This window comes from Capra hircus, chromosome 20 (genome assembly GCF_001704415.2).
Source record: "Capra hircus breed San Clemente chromosome 20, ASM170441v1, whole genome shotgun sequence".
Classification (NCBI taxonomy): domain Eukaryota; kingdom Metazoa; phylum Chordata; class Mammalia; order Artiodactyla; family Bovidae; genus Capra; species Capra hircus.
Window position 1 is genome coordinate 35,144,359 of NC_030827.1, and position 18,391 is coordinate 35,162,749.

An 18,391-nucleotide genomic window follows, 5' to 3' on the forward strand; every position below is an offset into this window, starting at 1 on the left:
TTCACTGGTGCAACATGTTATTTCTTCCCAGTGCATGGATATTCTGAAAGGGTTAAGGCCTCCTTTCATCAAAAATAGAAAGTACAAGAGTGAAAAAAAAAAAATTTATTTTCAAAACAAAAAGTGAAAGAGAAATAAACCAAATCAAGGAGCTACCCATTTCCTCCTGCACAATTTTTTAAAGCACGCTTATTCTTATCCTGCTTTTTTCCTGTTACTTTTCATTTGGCTACTCCATATCTCCACACACAGGGAGACTTGAACTTCCTTGAATTTCTTTGAATCTATTTTGTAAGTTTGAGTTGTTCTTTCCTGGCAAGGTTCGAATGCGTGTTGATAAAAGGATACAAGTTTACAAAATAATGAAGTTTCGGCTGACCAGTTCCTTAATTTGGAAATTTAAGGGATCACTGAACATTTCTGTGCTTTCATTTCATCATCGAAAAGCACCAATATAGTGATTACCTCCTAGTATTTGAAGATATTTTAGCCAAGAGTTCTCCTACAGCTTCCCAGAAATGATGGGCTTCAAGGAAGGCTGTGCACATGCATAATTAGTGTGCAAACTATATACTGCTTTTATCAGATTCTGAAAGGAACCCATAAGCCAAAAAAGCTTTAAAAAGAGTAAAAGCTACTCTCTGCTCTTAGGGTGACAGAAGGAAGTACAAAAATTAATTCACACTGGAAGAATTTCAGAACTGGTTAGAGAGCCAAACTTAATGCGGCCAATACAATGGGAGCGCCATAAAAGGCAAACATATCAGAGAGCTTCATTTCCAGGTTCACTCTGCAGGAATCCAGGAAAAAGGGGAGATGAATGAGCCAGCAGCAGAAAAAGCTTCCTGGAAGAGGTGAGACTCAACACCCTCTTGTTCTATCTCAGGGGTCTCGTCCAGTCCTGTGAATGTTGAGCACGTAAAGTGGATGGTCATTTGTTTCTTTTCTAAAATGTTAGCCATTCAGGTTACAAAGCTGAAATCAATCATGTAAGAGTTTCTAAGTATTTCTTACCCTCTATGCTAACAACTTCAACCATGCTCCTTTTAAAACCTGATAGATACAACAACGACAGTGTTTTTAAATAAGGAGCATAAGCAGTGTGACTTACATTGTTATTAGTGGTCCCTGCCTCCATCTTGTAAACTGACTTAAAAAAAATGAAGCTGGATTTGCCAGCCCCTCCACCCCCGACTTTGTCTCTGAGCCTCACAGTCTCCATCTAGCTGTCACTTTGTACCAGGGAGACAGCTTAATTTTACCACTGCCTGAACATAAATAGTTCTCCAGAATGCAAATTTATGAAAAGAGATTTGAAGAATTATAACCACATTTGCATTCTCTAAGGTACTTCACCCTTCTGCTAGCAGGAATAATTTCAGTGCCTATACCACAAAAAAAAAAAAAAAAACCTTTATCTTCTTCAGATGGTATCACTATATTGTGTCAGCTTTCTTGCATTTCCTGTTTCATCTTCCTGCTCAAGAATTTGCATACTTAATTGACTTCACAGGAAATGTACTCACATAGGTGATAATTGAAATACATGTGTTTTGAAGTAAAATGATTATGCTCAAAAACTAAAAACGTATTGGTGGATTATGAGTTATGGATGGGAGCTTTAGCCTGTTTCTTCTTAGCCAAAATACCTTTCTTAAATATACTACATTTAGAAATATTAAATAAACACAAACTGAAATGGAACTCAAATGAATAAATTGAAACTCAGTGTTCATTTAACCAGAGACTTGTACTACACTGTGAATGGAGATTGCTCAGTTTTTGTTTATCATGTGATTTTTGTACAATTGACTGGCCCAGAGAGAAAAGTCATGGAATGATCAAGAAAAAATAATTATTATGTAGTGCATGGTGAAAATAGGTTGATAAACTTAGTAGTAAACAGTGTCAGGGGTATCAGGATTATTTCCACCGGCAAATCTTGCCTGCTAATCTGTTTGTCATCTCCCTAGTATGTCACTTGCTCCTCCTTTTAGAGCCCAGGCTTGCCTGTACCTTGAAACTACCTGGGGAACTGTATTAAAAAACACTGATGCCTGAGGCTCAAAACTAGAGATCTTTATTTAATGGTCTCAGGTTAAACCTGAAAACTTGGATTTTTTAAAATTTCCCAGATGATTTTAATGGGCTGCCAGGTGAAAAGCTTCTGCTTTAGAACCTAATTTGTAGTGTTTCAACAGATAGTGGATGAGAGGCTTCCTGGTTATGCTAAAGAATGTCTCCATTTCAAGGTCTTCTGGCAATGTCTTATTGTCTAAAAAAAAATGCTTAGTTTTCTCATACCTGTCTTGCCTTGATCTTCCTCCTCTATTCATTCATTGAGTACTTACGATGTGCCAGAGACAGTATAATTTCTGACTACTCTCCTAGCTCCTGAGTATCCTCAAGCCCCATTTTAAAAATACCTACAGTTTCAAGGCAATCTCAAATTCCTTTCTACCTCTGGGAACTGACCCCTGCTCTGCCTTTCTGTCTTGTCCTAGCAATGGTTCTATCCATATTTCTACCCACATCTCAATTTTGAAAAACATTTTTGTTTAATAAATAAATAAAAGGAAATATCCACTTACTAAAGAATTTTTATTGTCATGATAGTAATTAGTATTAGTTCAGGATCAAACAAAAAAAATGGACGCCCCTCTTCTAGGTTAATGTGATAATATACACAAGATCTAGAAATTTGCAACCCCAAATTAAGATGTCAGTTGCTAACAAATATTACCAAAAAATTAACGCATGAACCTAGACTGTTATGTACTTTATGTTTTTAATGAAATGAATAACATCCTATGATAAGGTTAAAACATGTTCTGCATTTAAATATTGATGAGATAGATTTAAATGCATTGAAATTGATGATTAAAATTATCGTTATCATTTTGTTCTTTTTAAGATTATAGTTCTGTTTTAAACAAGTATTATATACTCAAAATTGAAAAGTCAAAAAGTCAGCAAAGTACAAAACAAGGATTATTTATAATAATAAATATTATTATTTATTCGCCACCGAAGTCAACCACTGTTAACATGTTAATATGAATCCTCTACAAACTCATTTTATATGTAAAATGGGTTAATAACATACACAGAATTTACTATTCAGACACTTTAAAAAACTTCTGTGTCCATCTTTAAGACTTCAAAGCTCTACCTGTAGCTGTTTTCGTATCAGTAAGGCATAGTAACTGGATAAACCTGGCCAGTTACACAAATGTTCTGAGGGCTGAGATAACATGCAAATAAACCTTATATATCAATGTGTGAAAACTGGACAGACCACAGCATTCAAAAAAGGAAGTGCCGTCTGCATAGCTAACTTGCACATTCACTGTCCGAGTTACAGCATCTTCGGAGTCGCTGTGTGCCACGCACATCAACTCTTTCATAAAAAAATGGTAAGTAATAGATTTTATGACTCTCCTTGGTCTCCTAGCAAACATCTGATCTTTTCTACATAGAGCAGAGAGGGCCGGGTGTGCCTTACGGGCAGGTCCTGTGAGCCTCTGGAATTTTTGCTTATCTCATCTTCGTTCCCTTTGTTAATAAAGTTGCTAAGGCATTATTATACCAGTTGAGAGCCTGTGGCCGCAGGAGTTCCCTTTTCTGATTCTAGCCTCTGAACAGGGGAAGAGTTATGCCTTAAAGAAAGAAAAGCTACATTCTTTGTCTTTGCTTCTTAAGATGGTTGGTTTAGAACCACAGTGCAATCAAGTTTCCTTTCATGAGCACTTTAGAAACCTGAAGAAAACTCCAGCGATATACATTGGGCAATATCGCTGAAGACGAGGGTAGTTTTGACAACATAGTGAAGTTTTACAAGAGGAGTTCTTTTGTTTAGAAAAATGCAGTTTAGGGGATTTCTCTGGTGGTCCAGTTGTAAAGACTACGTACTTCTAGGTGCACGTTCAATCCCTGGTCTGGGAACGAAGAGCCACATGCTCCTACAACATGGACAAAAACTAAAATTTAAAAAAAGAAAGAGAAAAAAAAATGAATTTTATTATTTTAGTTAAGAGAAGCAAACAAAATCCACATAGTCCAAATCTTAGGGACAGTTTGTGTTCCAAAGTTAATAGGAAATCCTTATGTGGAGCACACTTAAAATCATGACTGGGTTCCCAGTGTACTATAAAAACTAGCTTAACCCATAGTGAACCTAAACAATAGCATTAATATTCTGCTAGTTTCCTATTATTTCTCTGTGTAATTGACTGTGTTCTCATACATGTGGTGTTCTTAGATGCCCAAAGTCCAGAAGAGAGATAACTTTTTAATTCCACATGACTTTCCCCAACTCTCCAGCTCGTACAAGACTAGAAATTTGTTACCCCTTCTCTCCTTATGGAGAAGGAAACAGCAACCCACTCCGGTATTCTTGCCTAGAGAATTCCATGGACAGAGGAGCCTGGTGGGCTACAGTCCATGGGATCAGAGTCGAGCATGACTTTGTGACTGAGAAATCTCTCCTTATAGAGAAGATGACGGCCTTTGCCACCTCCCAGTGGGAAAATGGGGACAAGGCGATGATCCCTACAGGTACTTAGTGGGGGTAGAGAGTGCACTCTGTAGGCATTGGAATGAACAGGGTAAAGAATTCATGGCATGAGTTTGTAGTCTGAAATCTTATGAGCCAAAATGGGGAAAGTACAGAGGTGGCTCAGATGATAACGAATCTGCCTGCAATGCAAGAGACCTGGGTTTGATCCCTGGGGAGGGAAGATCCTCTCAAGAAGAGAATGGCTACCCACTTCAGTATTCTTGCCTGGGAAATGCTATGGACAGAGGAGCCTGGTGGGCTTCTGTCCATGGGGTTGCAAAGAGTCGGATACTACTGAATGACTATCACTAATGTTTCCAAACTCCGCCTGCAGATCTAGGATTCTTAGAAAAGATCTTGATGTTAATTGCCATATTCTCTTGAAAAATAAGTGAGGGCATTGTGATTTACAGGGTTATTTGAATTTTCTTAGGGAACACAAGACAGCAATAGAAGAAAAAAAGAAAGGTTTAATTGGATAGAGTGTTTAATGTCCTACATAATGTTTTCTTAAGAGAGCACAATCTTATTGTAGAAGTAACACATTATTAAAGAAAATTTCTTAGAAATATAGACATGCGGAAATGATACAATACATATTTTCTATAGTTCTATCACCTGGGGCAATCATTGCTAAATTAGTATAGATCCTTCTAGAATTTTGTCATTTAAAATGTATTTTATAAATATAATTTTCTATAAGTACTATCATACTTTATAAACCATTCCCTTATCTGCTTTCTAATTTAAAATATCTTGAATAATATCTGAGTTATGAAACCATTTTTAATAATGAATCATTTTTAGTGACTGCATTGTATTCTGTAATTTATTTTAATCGGTTCCATATAGTTGGACATTGAGATTGTTTTTTGCTTTATTCTACTTTCTTTACAGTCATACAGATAACACTATCACAAACATTCATTTACATTTGTTGCCTAATTATTTTCCATTGCAAGAAATGCTAAAAGAATAGGTAGATTAAAAATATATATATATTTCTACTTTTAACCAAGTTACCCTCTTGTAAAACAACATATTTTAATTTTACCTACTATATAGTGAGGGCTTCCCTAGTGACTCAGTGGTAAAGAATCTGCCTGCCAATGCTGGAGATGCAGGTTCAATCCCTGGGTCAGGAAGATCCCCTGTAGAAGGAAATGGCAATCCACTCCAGTATTCTTGCCTGGGAAATCCCATGGACAGAGCAACCTGATGGGCTACAGTCCATGGAGCTGCAAACGAGTTGGACACAACTTAGCAACTAAACAACAAAACTATATAGTGTCATGGAGCACGAATTTCCCAGTTGCAATAAGCTATATGATGCCTATCTTTGTAGCTTATCAAGGTTATACTTAAAAAGGAAGTAGATTTCCTTTAGTTTCTCTCTCCCTAACATTACCTCTGACATTCTATAACAAGTTGCAGAAAGGCAGGTAGCATATAAAAGGAAGGAAAAAACTCTTCTACTTTTTCCCCTTGGGAGACGTCATAGATCAGTCAAAGACTGTATTTCTATCTACTCATTCTCTGCTTGCTAGTTGCATGGTTTTTTCATAAGTCACTTGAGCTCTGAGTTTGTTTCCTTATCCAAAAATGATGAAGATGATTATGATAGTATCTTGAAAAGTTGTTTTGAAGAGTAAATAAGATTGTAATTATAAAGCAACCATTAAAGTGCAGGCAGCCGCCAGACACTGAACGAATGTTGGATTCTTTCTTTCCAGCCCCAAATAAATGATTTCCTAAGGAGGTATAACAACTCCTAGTGAACACAGGAAGATAATAATAATGGCTATTAACATTTGTGAGCCTTGGCATGAAAAAGTAGTGAAAGCGTTAGTCACTCAGTCATGTCCAACTCTTTGTGACCCCATAGACTATAGCCCACCAGGCTCCTCTGCCCATGGATTTCTGCAGGCAAGAATACTGGAGTTGGTTGCCATTCCCTTCTCCAGGGGATCTTCCCAACCCAGGGATCAAATACAGGTCTCCTGCATTGCAGCTAGATGCTTTACCATCTGAGCCACCAGGGAAGCCCGCCTTGGCATCCACCATCTCATTAAATCCCTAACAGTTCAGTTCAGTTCAGTTGCTCAGTCGTGTCCGACTCTTTGTAACCCAATAGACTGCAGCATGCCAGGCCTCCCTGTCCATCACCATTTCCTGGAGTTTACTCAAACTCTTGTCCATTGAGTTGGTGATGCCATCCAACCATCTCATCCTCTATCCTCCCCTTCTCCTCCCGCCTTCAATCTTTCCCAGCATCAAGGCCTTTTCAAATGAGTCAGTTCTTCATATCAGGTAGCCAAAGTATTGGAGTTTCAGCTTTAGCATCAGTCCTTCCAATGAATATTCAGGACTGATTTCCTTTAGGATGGACTGGTTGGATCTCCTTGCAGTCCAAGGGACTCTCAAGAGTCTTCTCCAACACCACAGTTCAAAAGCATCAATACTTCAGTCCTCAGCTTTCTTTATTGTCCAATTCTCATATCCATACATGACCATAGGAAAAACCATAGCCTTGACTAGACGGACCTTTGTTCGCAAAGTAATATCTCTGCTTTTGAATATGCTGTCTAAGTTGGTTATAACTTTCCTTCCAAGGAGCAAGCGCCTTTTAATTTCATGGCTGCAGTCATCATCTGCAGTGACTTTGGAGCCCCCCAAAATAAAGTCTGACACTATTTCCACTGTTTCCCCATCTATTTGCCATGAAGTGATGGGACCAGATGCCATGATCTTAGTTTTCTGAATGTTGAGTTTTAAGCCAACTTTTTCACTCTCCTCTCTCACTTTCATCAAGAGGCTCTTTAGTTCTTCTTCACTTTCTGCCATAAAATCCCTATCACCTCCTTGCAAACAGTTACTGCTATTGTTCCTGTTCTCTATCTGAGAAAACTGACTCTTGGGAAGCGTAACTCCCTTACTCACAGCCACACAGCTGCTGAATACTGGGACTGGAATTTGAGCACAATTCTGTCTGCTCTCAAGGCCTGAGCTTTTCTGTATTATGCTGCTGAGGGAAAGTAGGTATCAAGGAAGACAGTGGTTTAAGAAAAGCCCGGGATTGGTTTTTAGGAGTGCCAAGGACCTTTTCTGAGGCTGGTGACCACGTCTGTTAGATCTGGGAGGCATTGCTTGTAACTTCTGCTAGTACCATTATGAATTATCCTATTTTCAGAATGATCACTTTACAGAAATCTTGTAGAGCTGTTGGGGTGGGAGACTGAAAGGGTCACTGGCTTTGCGGCTCTCCACCCCAGGGCTCAGAAAAAGGGATTCAATTATCAAATACTTAGCCTTTCTCTAAGCTCTCTGTTACTGGTGTAACTAAGCCTACCTCTTCCAGGTTGAGTGCCGGAAGTGGGTATTAGAAAGTGGAACCACACGGTGGCCCATGTGGTTATTGAGAAATTCACCTGTTATCACCCTCTTCCTATAACTTATTTGTAGAGGAACTGTAGAAACTTATGGGAATTAGGTGGGAAAATACATGGGGTTTTGTGAGGACAAGGACATAAGCTATAATGAATGATGGATTTCAGCTACCTGGTGGCAAGGAGTGCTGGCTTTGCAGTGGGATCTTGACTTGGTCTTGCCAGCTCTTTCTCAAGTTGCTTAGTAAGAGTAGAGGATTGGCTATGGCTTCCTTGATGTTCTTTATGATATGATTCTACATTTTAGAAGCAGAAGGACAAAAAAGTAAGATTCTACTTCTCAAATATCTGATCTTGTGGAAATTAACTTAATCTGAAACTTTAAACAAATTATCTCACTTCACAGCCTGAAATGGGAATAATAGAATGATAACTGTCCACATGACAAATACTTTTAGGCACATTTCAAGTTGTAGATTTCCTGAAAAAGAATGAGGAGAAAATAGTGAATCATGAACAGATTTTTGTATGTTCACAGTCAGTGAGGGGAAACATCTTTTACCAATAAACCTTAGAATGTTTAAGAAATGAAGTATAAAATTGGTTTGAGGGTTTTATTAGTTTGTTTTGCTCCTTTCAGTCAGCTTGCAATTTGCATGTGAGCTACTTACAGAAGAAATGTGTCATCACTCTGTATTTAATGAAGGCTTATTGAGCCCTTGTTCCTTGTTGGGCTCTGCTGGACAAGAATGCAGGGCGAAAAAGATGGTGAGGGCCTGACTTCTTGGAGCTCACACTGAATGTGGTGGATATAACTTTAACACACATCTGAATATCCTGAAGGGTCAGAGATGGAGCCTGGAAATTTGCATTTCTAGGTGATATTTTCAGGTGATGCTGATGCTGCTAATTCAGGGACCACATTTGGAGGACCACTGTTCCCTGAAAGATGGAAAGCTAATTCAAGTAAAGTCAAGTGAAAATGTTAGTTGCTCAGTCGTTTCTGACTCTTTGTGACCCCATAGACTGTAGCCTACCAGGCTCCTCTGTCCATGGAATTCTCCAGGCAAGAATACTGGAGTGAGTAGTCATTCCAGGGGATCTTCTCGACCCAGGGATCAAACCCAGGTCTCCTGCATTGCAGACAGATTCTTTACCATCTGAGCCGCCAATTAGAGTAAACATGTAAGTAAAATACCAGGTAGTGAGCTCTGAAGGAGGTAAATAAGGAGCTGAGACAGAACATAAGAAGGAAACATCCTCTTTAGACACCAGTCTGGTCTTTGATGCAGTGACGTTTAAAATAAAGCCCTGGTTCTCAATCCTGGTTGTACATTGAAATCACGTGAGTACCTTATAAATCATACCTATTCTCAAGGCCCCAGCCTAGACTGGTTAAATCACAACCTTAATGTATAAAGTGGGGCCTGGTACAGGTTGAGAATTATGGCACCAAAGACTGAGAATAAGCTGGGCACAGGGAATGTGGCAATAAAGACCATTTCAGGCACAGGGAATGGCAGGTACAAAAGACAAGAGGCAGGGGAGAGCTTGGATCTGCAAGAATACATGAGGCAGGAGGAGAGGAGAGGGGCAAAGAGGTGGCTTCTAGAAAGAGGCAACTGTCACATGTTGCTGGGTTTCCAGGGCCATGACAATGAATTTGATCATATTTTGTTCCCCTCCGGCAGCCACTGAAGACTCCCAAGCAAAGGAGTCCGTGTCATTGTCCAATTCACACTTGGAGAGGAGGGCTTTTTCTGAACCGATGCACATCCTTTCCGGATGTCCTTGACCATGACAGGGGGCTTCATTAATTTAACTTTTTGAATTGACTTCAAAAAGTCAATACTGACTTTTTCTCCTTCATCCTTTAAAACTGTGAGCCCCAGATTTAAACACAAACAAGAGTTTAAATTGTGAAGGATTTCTGAGGGGAATTAGTTTGTGACCCCACAAATAATTTGAGGGGCTACAATGGAGGCTCAGTTGAGAGCCGGTATCCCAGGCAAATTAGACAATGAAATCTGAGCTACAAAAATCCCTCTGGGAACTAGGGTTCCTACCCAGTTCTTTCATGGAGAGGGAGAGCAGTGGTTCTTGTCTTTATCATGTAAGTTGGAGGGGGTCACTCACGGTTCTGAATGACAGGCTACTGTCCCCAAATAGAAGTCCACATATCTCCACACACTCCCTTCACATGCACGCCTACTCTCTACTCTTGATCTGTATATCCTCTGCTTCTGCAAAACGGACTACCTCCCTTTTGCTGCAAGATCTGTACCAATGTGTTAAAAAAAAAAAAAAAAAAAACTCCTCTGTTATGACAAGCAAGTTTTGAGCCAAGACTGAAAAGTTCAAATTATATGAGATCTCATTCATGCACAGGTCAATGCACAGAGGAGGAAATGAGAGGCACTTTAGAGCACATTTGCGCAGACGCTAAATGCTCAGCAGCCTTGCTCTTGAAGCAAATGGGTGGGGGCTCCAGCTCCGGGTTTGGTAGCTTCAATATAATCTCATTTCCCTAATTCTTGGAGATGCATTTCATCTGACCTTTCTTTCCTCCTGTACCCTTCTCTTCTTAAAATACTGTAGCATGTTAGCAAACAGCGTGACAAATGTTCGCATACTCACACCCAGAGTTCATGCATATTATTGTACCATTTTGTCACATTATTGCCATTTTGCCATCTTTTCAAAAAATAAAAAAGGCAAAGTTGAAGCCCTCATTTCACCCTCCCCAGTTCCATGCCCCTCCCTCTACAGGTAGAGGAATGTCGACTCTGAGAGTGACACCTCACCTTCCCTGACATGTTTTTATATTTTTATTTAATCTGCCTGTATCCATAAGATACCATATAAGAGTGATTGCCCACTTTGCTTTTCTATGATTTCTGCATTTGCATTCTTTTATCTTGACATTGGTATGTTTTCAGCATATATGCATTTGGACACATGCAGCTCTAGTTCCACCTATTTTATTTCTGTATAATTATATTATTTATTTAGCTATCTATTATCCAATGTTGAATTTGTTGTCATTATTTTCCATCTCAAACACTACTAGAATAAATATTCTTTTGCATAAGGGATCTGGGCACCTTTAAATTTACTGAATTTAGCAAATTTTTCTCTGAAATCATTGTAACAATTTATCTCTTGCTCATCTTTTATGAGATTTCCCATTTCTCTACATCATCCCTAAAACTTGGTATTGCCAGATTTACTGATAAAGTTTTGAGAATGTATTATTATATGCAAAACGTTATTCATTTAAAAATTTTTAAATTGAACTGTACTTGATTTACAATACTGTTGTTTCAGGTGTGCAGCACAGTGATATATCTATATATAGTCTTTTTCAGATTGCTTTACACTATAGGTCATCTCAAGATATTGCATATAGTTCCCTGTGCTATATGGTAAATCCTTATTGTCTATCAATTTTATACATAGTGGTGTATATCTGTTCATCCCAAACTCCTAGTTTATTTCTTCCCCTCCTTTCCCCTTATGGTAACCATAAATTTGCTTTCTATGTCTGTGAGGATGTTTTGTAAATAAGTTGATTTGCATTATTTTTTTAGATTTCACATGTAAGTGACATCATATAATAATTGCCTTTCTTTCGCTGACTTACTTCACTTAGTATAATAATCTCTAGGTCCATCCATGTAAAATGGCATGTAAATGGCATTGTTTAATTCTTTTTTGTTACTAATATTCTATTAAATATAAATACAGATATATCACATCTTCATTGTTGACTCATCTGTCCATGGACATTTATGCTGTTCCCATGTCTTGACTATTGCAAATAGTGCTACTAAGAACATTGGTTTTCATGCATGCTTTTTTTTTCTTTTGTTTAAGTCTTTGATTTATATAATTATATAAAAATGTATATAATTCTCTTATTCAGTTTTCTATTTGACTCTTAAGATAGCCTCAAAGAAAACCGATACATGTGACCTCTGAAAGCTGATTGAAAGTGTTGACCGTTTAACCAGATCTCAGGGTTGTATTCTAATTTGGGTGCTTTTTTAAAATATATATATTTTTTAATTTAAATGTATTTATTTTAATTGAAGGCTAATTACTTTACAATAGTGTATCGGTTATGCGTGCTTTTTTAATTAGCGTTTTTGTCTTTTCTGGATATTTGCCCAGGAATGGGGCTGCTGGACAATATGGTAACTCTATTTTTCGTTTTTAAAGAAAACTCCATACTGTTTTTCATAGTGGCAGCACCAGCAGTGTAGGAGGGTTTGCTTTTCTCCACCCCCTTTCCAGCCTGCTTTATTTGTAGACCCTTTTTCTTTCTTTTTATTTATTTATCCTGGCTGTGCTCTGTCGTCGTTGCTATGTGCAGGCTTTCTCTATTTGTGGTGCACATACCTCTCTAGTTTTGTCTCTCAGGCTTAGCCGCCCTGTGGTATGTGAGATCTTAGATCCCTGACCAGGAATCAAACTTGTGTCTCCTGCATTAGAAGGTGGATTCTCAACCACTGGACCACCAGAGAACTCCTCTGTAGACTTGATGATGGCCATTCTGATCAGTATGAGGTGATTCCTCATTATAGTTTTGATATGCATTTCTTTAATAATCATTGATATTGAGCATCTTTTCACATGCTTGTTGGTCATCTGAATATCTTCTTTGGAGAAATGTCTGTTTAGGCCTTCTGCTCGTTTTTTGATTGAATTGTTCATTTTTTTATACTGACTTGTATGAGTTGTCTGTATATTTTGGAAAGTAAACTCTTGTTGGCATAGCAAAACTCATTTTTGTTTCAATTTTCCTGATTACTACCAAGATGGAACATGTTTTTGTAAGTATATTGACCATTCATGTAACCTATTCTGTAAATTCTCATGTGCTTTGTTCATTTCCTATGGATTATCTTTTCATGTTGATTTATAGCAATTCCTTATATATTCTAGGCATTAACTCTATGTCATTTATGAAGGGAACATGTTAGTCACGCAGTCATGTCCAACTCTTTGCAAACCCACTGACTCACTGTAGCCTGCCAGGCTCCTCTGTCCATGGACTCTCCCAGGCAAAAATACTGGAGTAGGTTGCCATTTCCTTCTCCAGGAGATCTTCCCAACCCAGGTGTTTGGTCTCCTGTATTGCAGGCAGATTCTTTACCATCTGAGCGACCAGGGAAGCTCATGTCAGTTACATGCATTGCGAATTTTATGCTTTGAATCCATGGCTTTTTTATTTTATTTTTAGTGTCGCTGTTTTATATGCAAATTTTAAATCTAATGCTGTCAAATTTTAAAATAAGTCTATCGTTTCTGCTTTGACGTCAGTTTTAAACAGTTATTCCCTACTCTCAAATATTAAAGCTATTTTCCTCACCTTTCCTCTAAATATTTTAAAGATTTTATTTTCACCTTTAGGTCTTAATAATCAGGTCTTTATACCTGTGGATAACTGATTATCAAGTACTATCTAGTTCAGTCTCTTTTTTCACCTACTTCCTTCTGTTGCTTCCTTTGTCCTATGTCCAGTTCCCATATATGTGTGACTCTGTTTCTAAGCTCTTAACTCTCATATATTGTTCGATCTGTATACTTCATAAAACTCCATATATAGCATTATTCCTCACTTCTTACTCTTGGGCTCTGGATTCATATATCTTCTTACCCAAGTACACTTGCTCTTACTTATTGTTTAACAATTTCTACTGCTATTTAGTATTTCTGTTATTATTCTCTCAAACACAACAAAATCTTAATACAGTGCAATTACCCATTGAATATAAACTTCCAATCCAATTCCTAGTTCTTAACACTTTTACTTGGAAGAAATGTACTCCACTTTTACTCACATTTAATCAGCCAGAATAAACTGCATAGTCATGCCTCAGCTAAAAAGGATAGAGATGTAGGGATGTATAATGTTTATGCATTCAGGGTAATGGCAGTAATACCCATTTGAAAGAGGAATAATATTATATACTACAATGTATATTGAGTTTTGTATGACTGAAAACTGTTTCATTTAAATTTCAATCTTAAATGATAGCTTCAGTTCAGTTCAGTTCAGTTCAGTCGCTCAGTCGTGTCCAACTCTTTGCGACCCCATGAATCGCAGCCATACATAAATATTCTAAATTGATATTACTTTTCCTCAGCACTTTACAGACTTACCTCACTGACTTCCAGTGTTGCTAAATCATGTGCTGCTGCTGCTGCTGCTAAGTCGCTTCAGTCGTGTCCGACTCTGTGTGACCCCATAGACGGCAGCCCACCAGGCTCCCCTGTCCCTGGGGATTCTCCAGGCAAGAACACTGGAGTGGCTTGCCATTTCCTTCTCCAATGCATGAAAGTGAAAAGTGAAAGTGAAGTCGATCAATCGTGTCTGACTCTTAGAGACCCCATGGACTGCAGCCTACCGGGCTCCTCCATCCATGGGATTTTCCAGACAAGAGCACTGGAGTGGGGTGCCATTGCCTTCTCCGGAATCATGTGCTATATAAGTCTAATTGTCTTACCCTGTAGGTAAAATTCTGTCATTCCTTTCAAGACGTTTCTTTGTCTTTATGTTTCATAGCTTTACTGTGCTTCGTAGACATGTGAATTGATTTTTATTTATCCTTCCTGATACTCAGAGTTGCAAGTTAGGGCAAGGATCTACAATATTTCTGTGAAGAGCGAACAGTAAATATTTTTAGGTTTTGTGGTCTCTGTTTCAACTACTCAGCTCTATCATTGTAGCATGAAAGCAGCTGAAGACAATGCATAAACAAATGACTGGCTGCATTCCAGTAAAACTTTATTCACAAACATTGGTGGCAGGCTGGCTTTGGTCCATGGGCTATAGTTGTCAACCCCTGATGCAAAGCCTAATGATTTTCTTTAACTCTATAAGATTCTAACCTATTATTTCTTCAAAAACTATTACTCTATCATTTCCTCCTTCCTAGTTTTTTTTTTTTTTTTTCTCTAGCATCCCTGTTACTCTAGTGAAAGCTGGATAGATTCAATCTGTCCTATGTGATTATAACTGCTCTTTCACATTTTTTTTTTTTTATCTCTATGCCTCTGTGATGAATCCTGAATCAGTTTATCAACTTCTTCCCATTCACTTCATCTATGTCTGGGGTGACCAAGTCTCAGTTTGCCCAGCACTTTTCCAGTTTTAGCACTGAAGTCCCATGTTCCAGAAACCTCTCAGTCCCAGACAGACCAAGATACTTGTTCACTTTACCTGTGTCCAAGCCATAGTTGATCCCATATATTGAATTTATGTTTCAATGGTTAAGTTTTTAGTTCTAATTTTTTAAATTGGTTCTTTTTGGTAATCACCTGTTCTTACCTAATCTCTGCCCATTTTTGTTTCAAGTATTCTCATACTTTCCTACAGATATTATTCATTTATTTTTTACTTGATGTATCCTTAAGGTCACTTTCAAATTGTCCTATTATTTTAGCTTAAACTGAGGCAAATCCATCTTTCAATTGTTGATTTTGTTGCATTTTTATTTTTTGTTTATAGTCATCTTTCTGTATTTTGGAAGTATGTGGTAACCCATTTGAGATGGTTTTGTTGGTAGATTGCTTAGTTTTTGCTTTCTATTTGCTGTCTCCAATGTTGTGCTTACTTCTACATCTTCCTGAGGTTCCTCCAGCCCAGAAACAAGTCTATATTGATAGCTTATTCAGGCCCCCAATAATTTTTCACATTTAGTATGTTCATTACTAAGTCAACTGGCCTCTTGGCCCAGATTCTGGTTCTAGGACTGTGTCTAGCCCAGCATTTCTCAACTTAGCAATGTTGTACATTGCACGATGTTTAGCAGCATCTCTGGTCCCAGCCCACTAACTCTAGCAGCACCCCTGTCCCCCTCATTGTGACAACACAAAGCATTTCCAGATATTACAAAACATGCTTCCTGCTCCCCTTACCAAGCTCACATCCCCAGGTGAGCACTGCTGGTCTATCCTCAGGCAGTTCTTAGCATTGATCATTTGGTCATCTTTCGTGGCGCTGAGGATGGGAAGAAGCATATCTGTCCCCGCTCTTGCTTTCAAAGATCAGACATAGCTCAGACTCTCAGATTACCTATAAGAGCTGAATTAATAAATACTTCTGTACCCTAAACCAACAGCCCACCTGACCACCCCTCCAGTCTTGCTCTCACTCAGTTCTGTTCTGTTTCTGACACAGAAAGGAGCATTTCTTTTTGAGGGTTGCTATTGTTAAATTTTCTCATTTCATATTCTGTCATTGACATGTGTTTAGGCCAGTAATTCCTCTTCTCTATCTTATGTCCCTCGCTTCCCTTTAGGGTCATATCTTTCCTTCTTCTTTTTTCTCTCATCGTCAATCAATGTGATTACGTAAATCAACAAACTAGAGGAAATGTGTCAGCATCAGGGTTGATGAGATGCTTGAAGAATTAGTCCAGTTTCTTCTAGGTCTCTATTACCACCCTTATCCCTGTCCCAACTTATTAACACAGTATTTTTCAAAATGTGATCATTAAACCAGCAACATCAACTTCATTGAACTGGATTCTTAATGAAAATTCTTGGGTGGAGCCCAAGACTGACAGAATATGTTCTGGGAGTTGGACCCAGCCACTTGTACATTAAACACACCCTCCATGTGCTGCTGATGCCTGCTCAAATTTGAGATTCCCTATAGTAAGATGGCTAGAAACTTGAACCAGTGGCTCTCAACATGGCCGCACATTGGAACTGGCTGTTTAACTTTAAAATACACCGATGTCTGAGCGCCACCCCCCAGAGATACTGATTCAGCTGGTCTGGTCTTGGGCTCAAGTACTTTTTTCTTTTAAGCTCCCCCAAAAGATTCACACATCCGAAGTTTGCTTTAGTTATTTATTTACTGCTTAACCCATTTTGATGATCATGTACACCAAGCCTAACCCAGTGTATCAGGAACCCTAAGTGAAAATTGGTAAATTTTTAGTGAATAGAGTTTAAAGTGAGTCTGGTTTGGAATTGGACTTTTTGGATTTGAATCTCAGTGCTGCCCATTTTCAGCCATGTGATTTTGATCAGCTTACCCTCTCTGCGCCTAAGTTTCCCCGGGTGTAAAAAGAGATGAATTACTATACCTACTACTTATTAAGGTTGTTATAAGGCTTATGTAGTTTTACATATGAATGTTTTCAGAGTAATGCCTGTTGCATAACGAAAGCTATACAAAATTTTTCTAAAAAGATTATTTGTCTCATAAGCAAAATGTGCAAAGAATTTGCAAAACAAAATTCAGTCAAAATCAGTGTTTTGAGAATGGGAATTTTTAAAGCATTCAATTTTTTTCTTTTTTTTTTTCATAATAGGATCTTCTACTTTATATGACTAATTTTCCCAAAAAAATGCTATATGCTCTTTAAAATATTAATTCAGTAAAAACTAATTTTATTAAAATTTTTCAGAATTTTACTATATGCCTTTTAAAACCAGCTAGTGGAACTGTAAAACCAGAGCTCAGAATTGCTAGTTTCTAGTCAGATTTTAACTACAAAAACTGATAAGCCAACAATAAATTGAATCCTTATGTAAGTACTGGCAGAGATCAAAAGAAGTTGAAATAAACATCTGCTGAATTTGATCTATAACAGACATTTAGTTGAAAGAATTCATGTGAAATCTAGTAAAAAGTCTCTAATGCGAGGTTTAGGAGGCTTAATTTACATTAATACATTTTGGTTTGTCAGTGTACAGGCATACTCCAAAAGAACTACTGGCAATTTTATTCATCATAACTTTGAAAGTAGTTGAGTTGACTTTATCACAAAAGGACATTCACCCGAAAGAACCTAATTTTATCACATGTACTCACAACTGCATGAGACAGCATTTCAGGCCTGGGTGGATTCTTTTTAATAGCAGAACTAGCTATCCCAACACAGTAAGGCTGAGATACACACTGTTTAATAAGCTAGTTCCCTAAGGGATGGGGTTGGGGGAGGGGTGAGTTTCCAAACTATCTGTCCTTAATTATCAAGCAAACAAAGGAAAGACTGTGAAGGCGAATTTGTTGCACCTTCTGATTTCTAAGCAAAGTCCACCTGTAGCTACCGCACAAATGAAAAGTAGATGGTTTCAATTCTCCATAGATGTAGAAGTTAGCTAAGTTGAGCAAACATTGATTGAATTTGATAAGCAGGGCAAGGAGAGAGGAAGTTTCAGAAAGCAGGCGAAATAACCACATCTAGGTGGCTAGTGGACATGAAAAAGCAGGCATAATATCTATACATCCTGACCCTCCTACAGCCCCATTTTTCTCCCCTTCCACGCAGTAACTCCTGCTATTTAATTTGCAAGCCACACAGACCAAAAAGAAAGAAAAAAATAAATCTGCAGGTACATTCCTGAGGAATGACGCTACATTTACCCTTTGATCAGTGAGAAAACTGGTTGTTCTCTTCTGGTTCATTACGGATACACAGAC

At 38.1% G+C, this 18,391-nt stretch overlaps 1 protein-coding gene across 2 annotated transcripts in view; it reads left to right on the plus strand.

Moving 5' to 3' along the window:
- The window catches only part of FYB (FYN binding protein), a 172,368-nt gene continuing 157,271 nt past the window's right edge, over window positions 3,295–18,391 (plus strand). The window contains exon 1 of one of the 2 annotated variants that reach the window (XM_005694771.3): window positions 3,295–3,416. In XM_005694771.3, the coding sequence (XP_005694828.2) occupies window positions 3,414–3,416 (3 nt within the window). In that variant the 5' untranslated portion in view covers window positions 3,295–3,413. The remainder of the gene's footprint in view (window positions 3,417–18,391) is intronic. The other variant, XM_005694772.3, reaches the window with a different exon arrangement.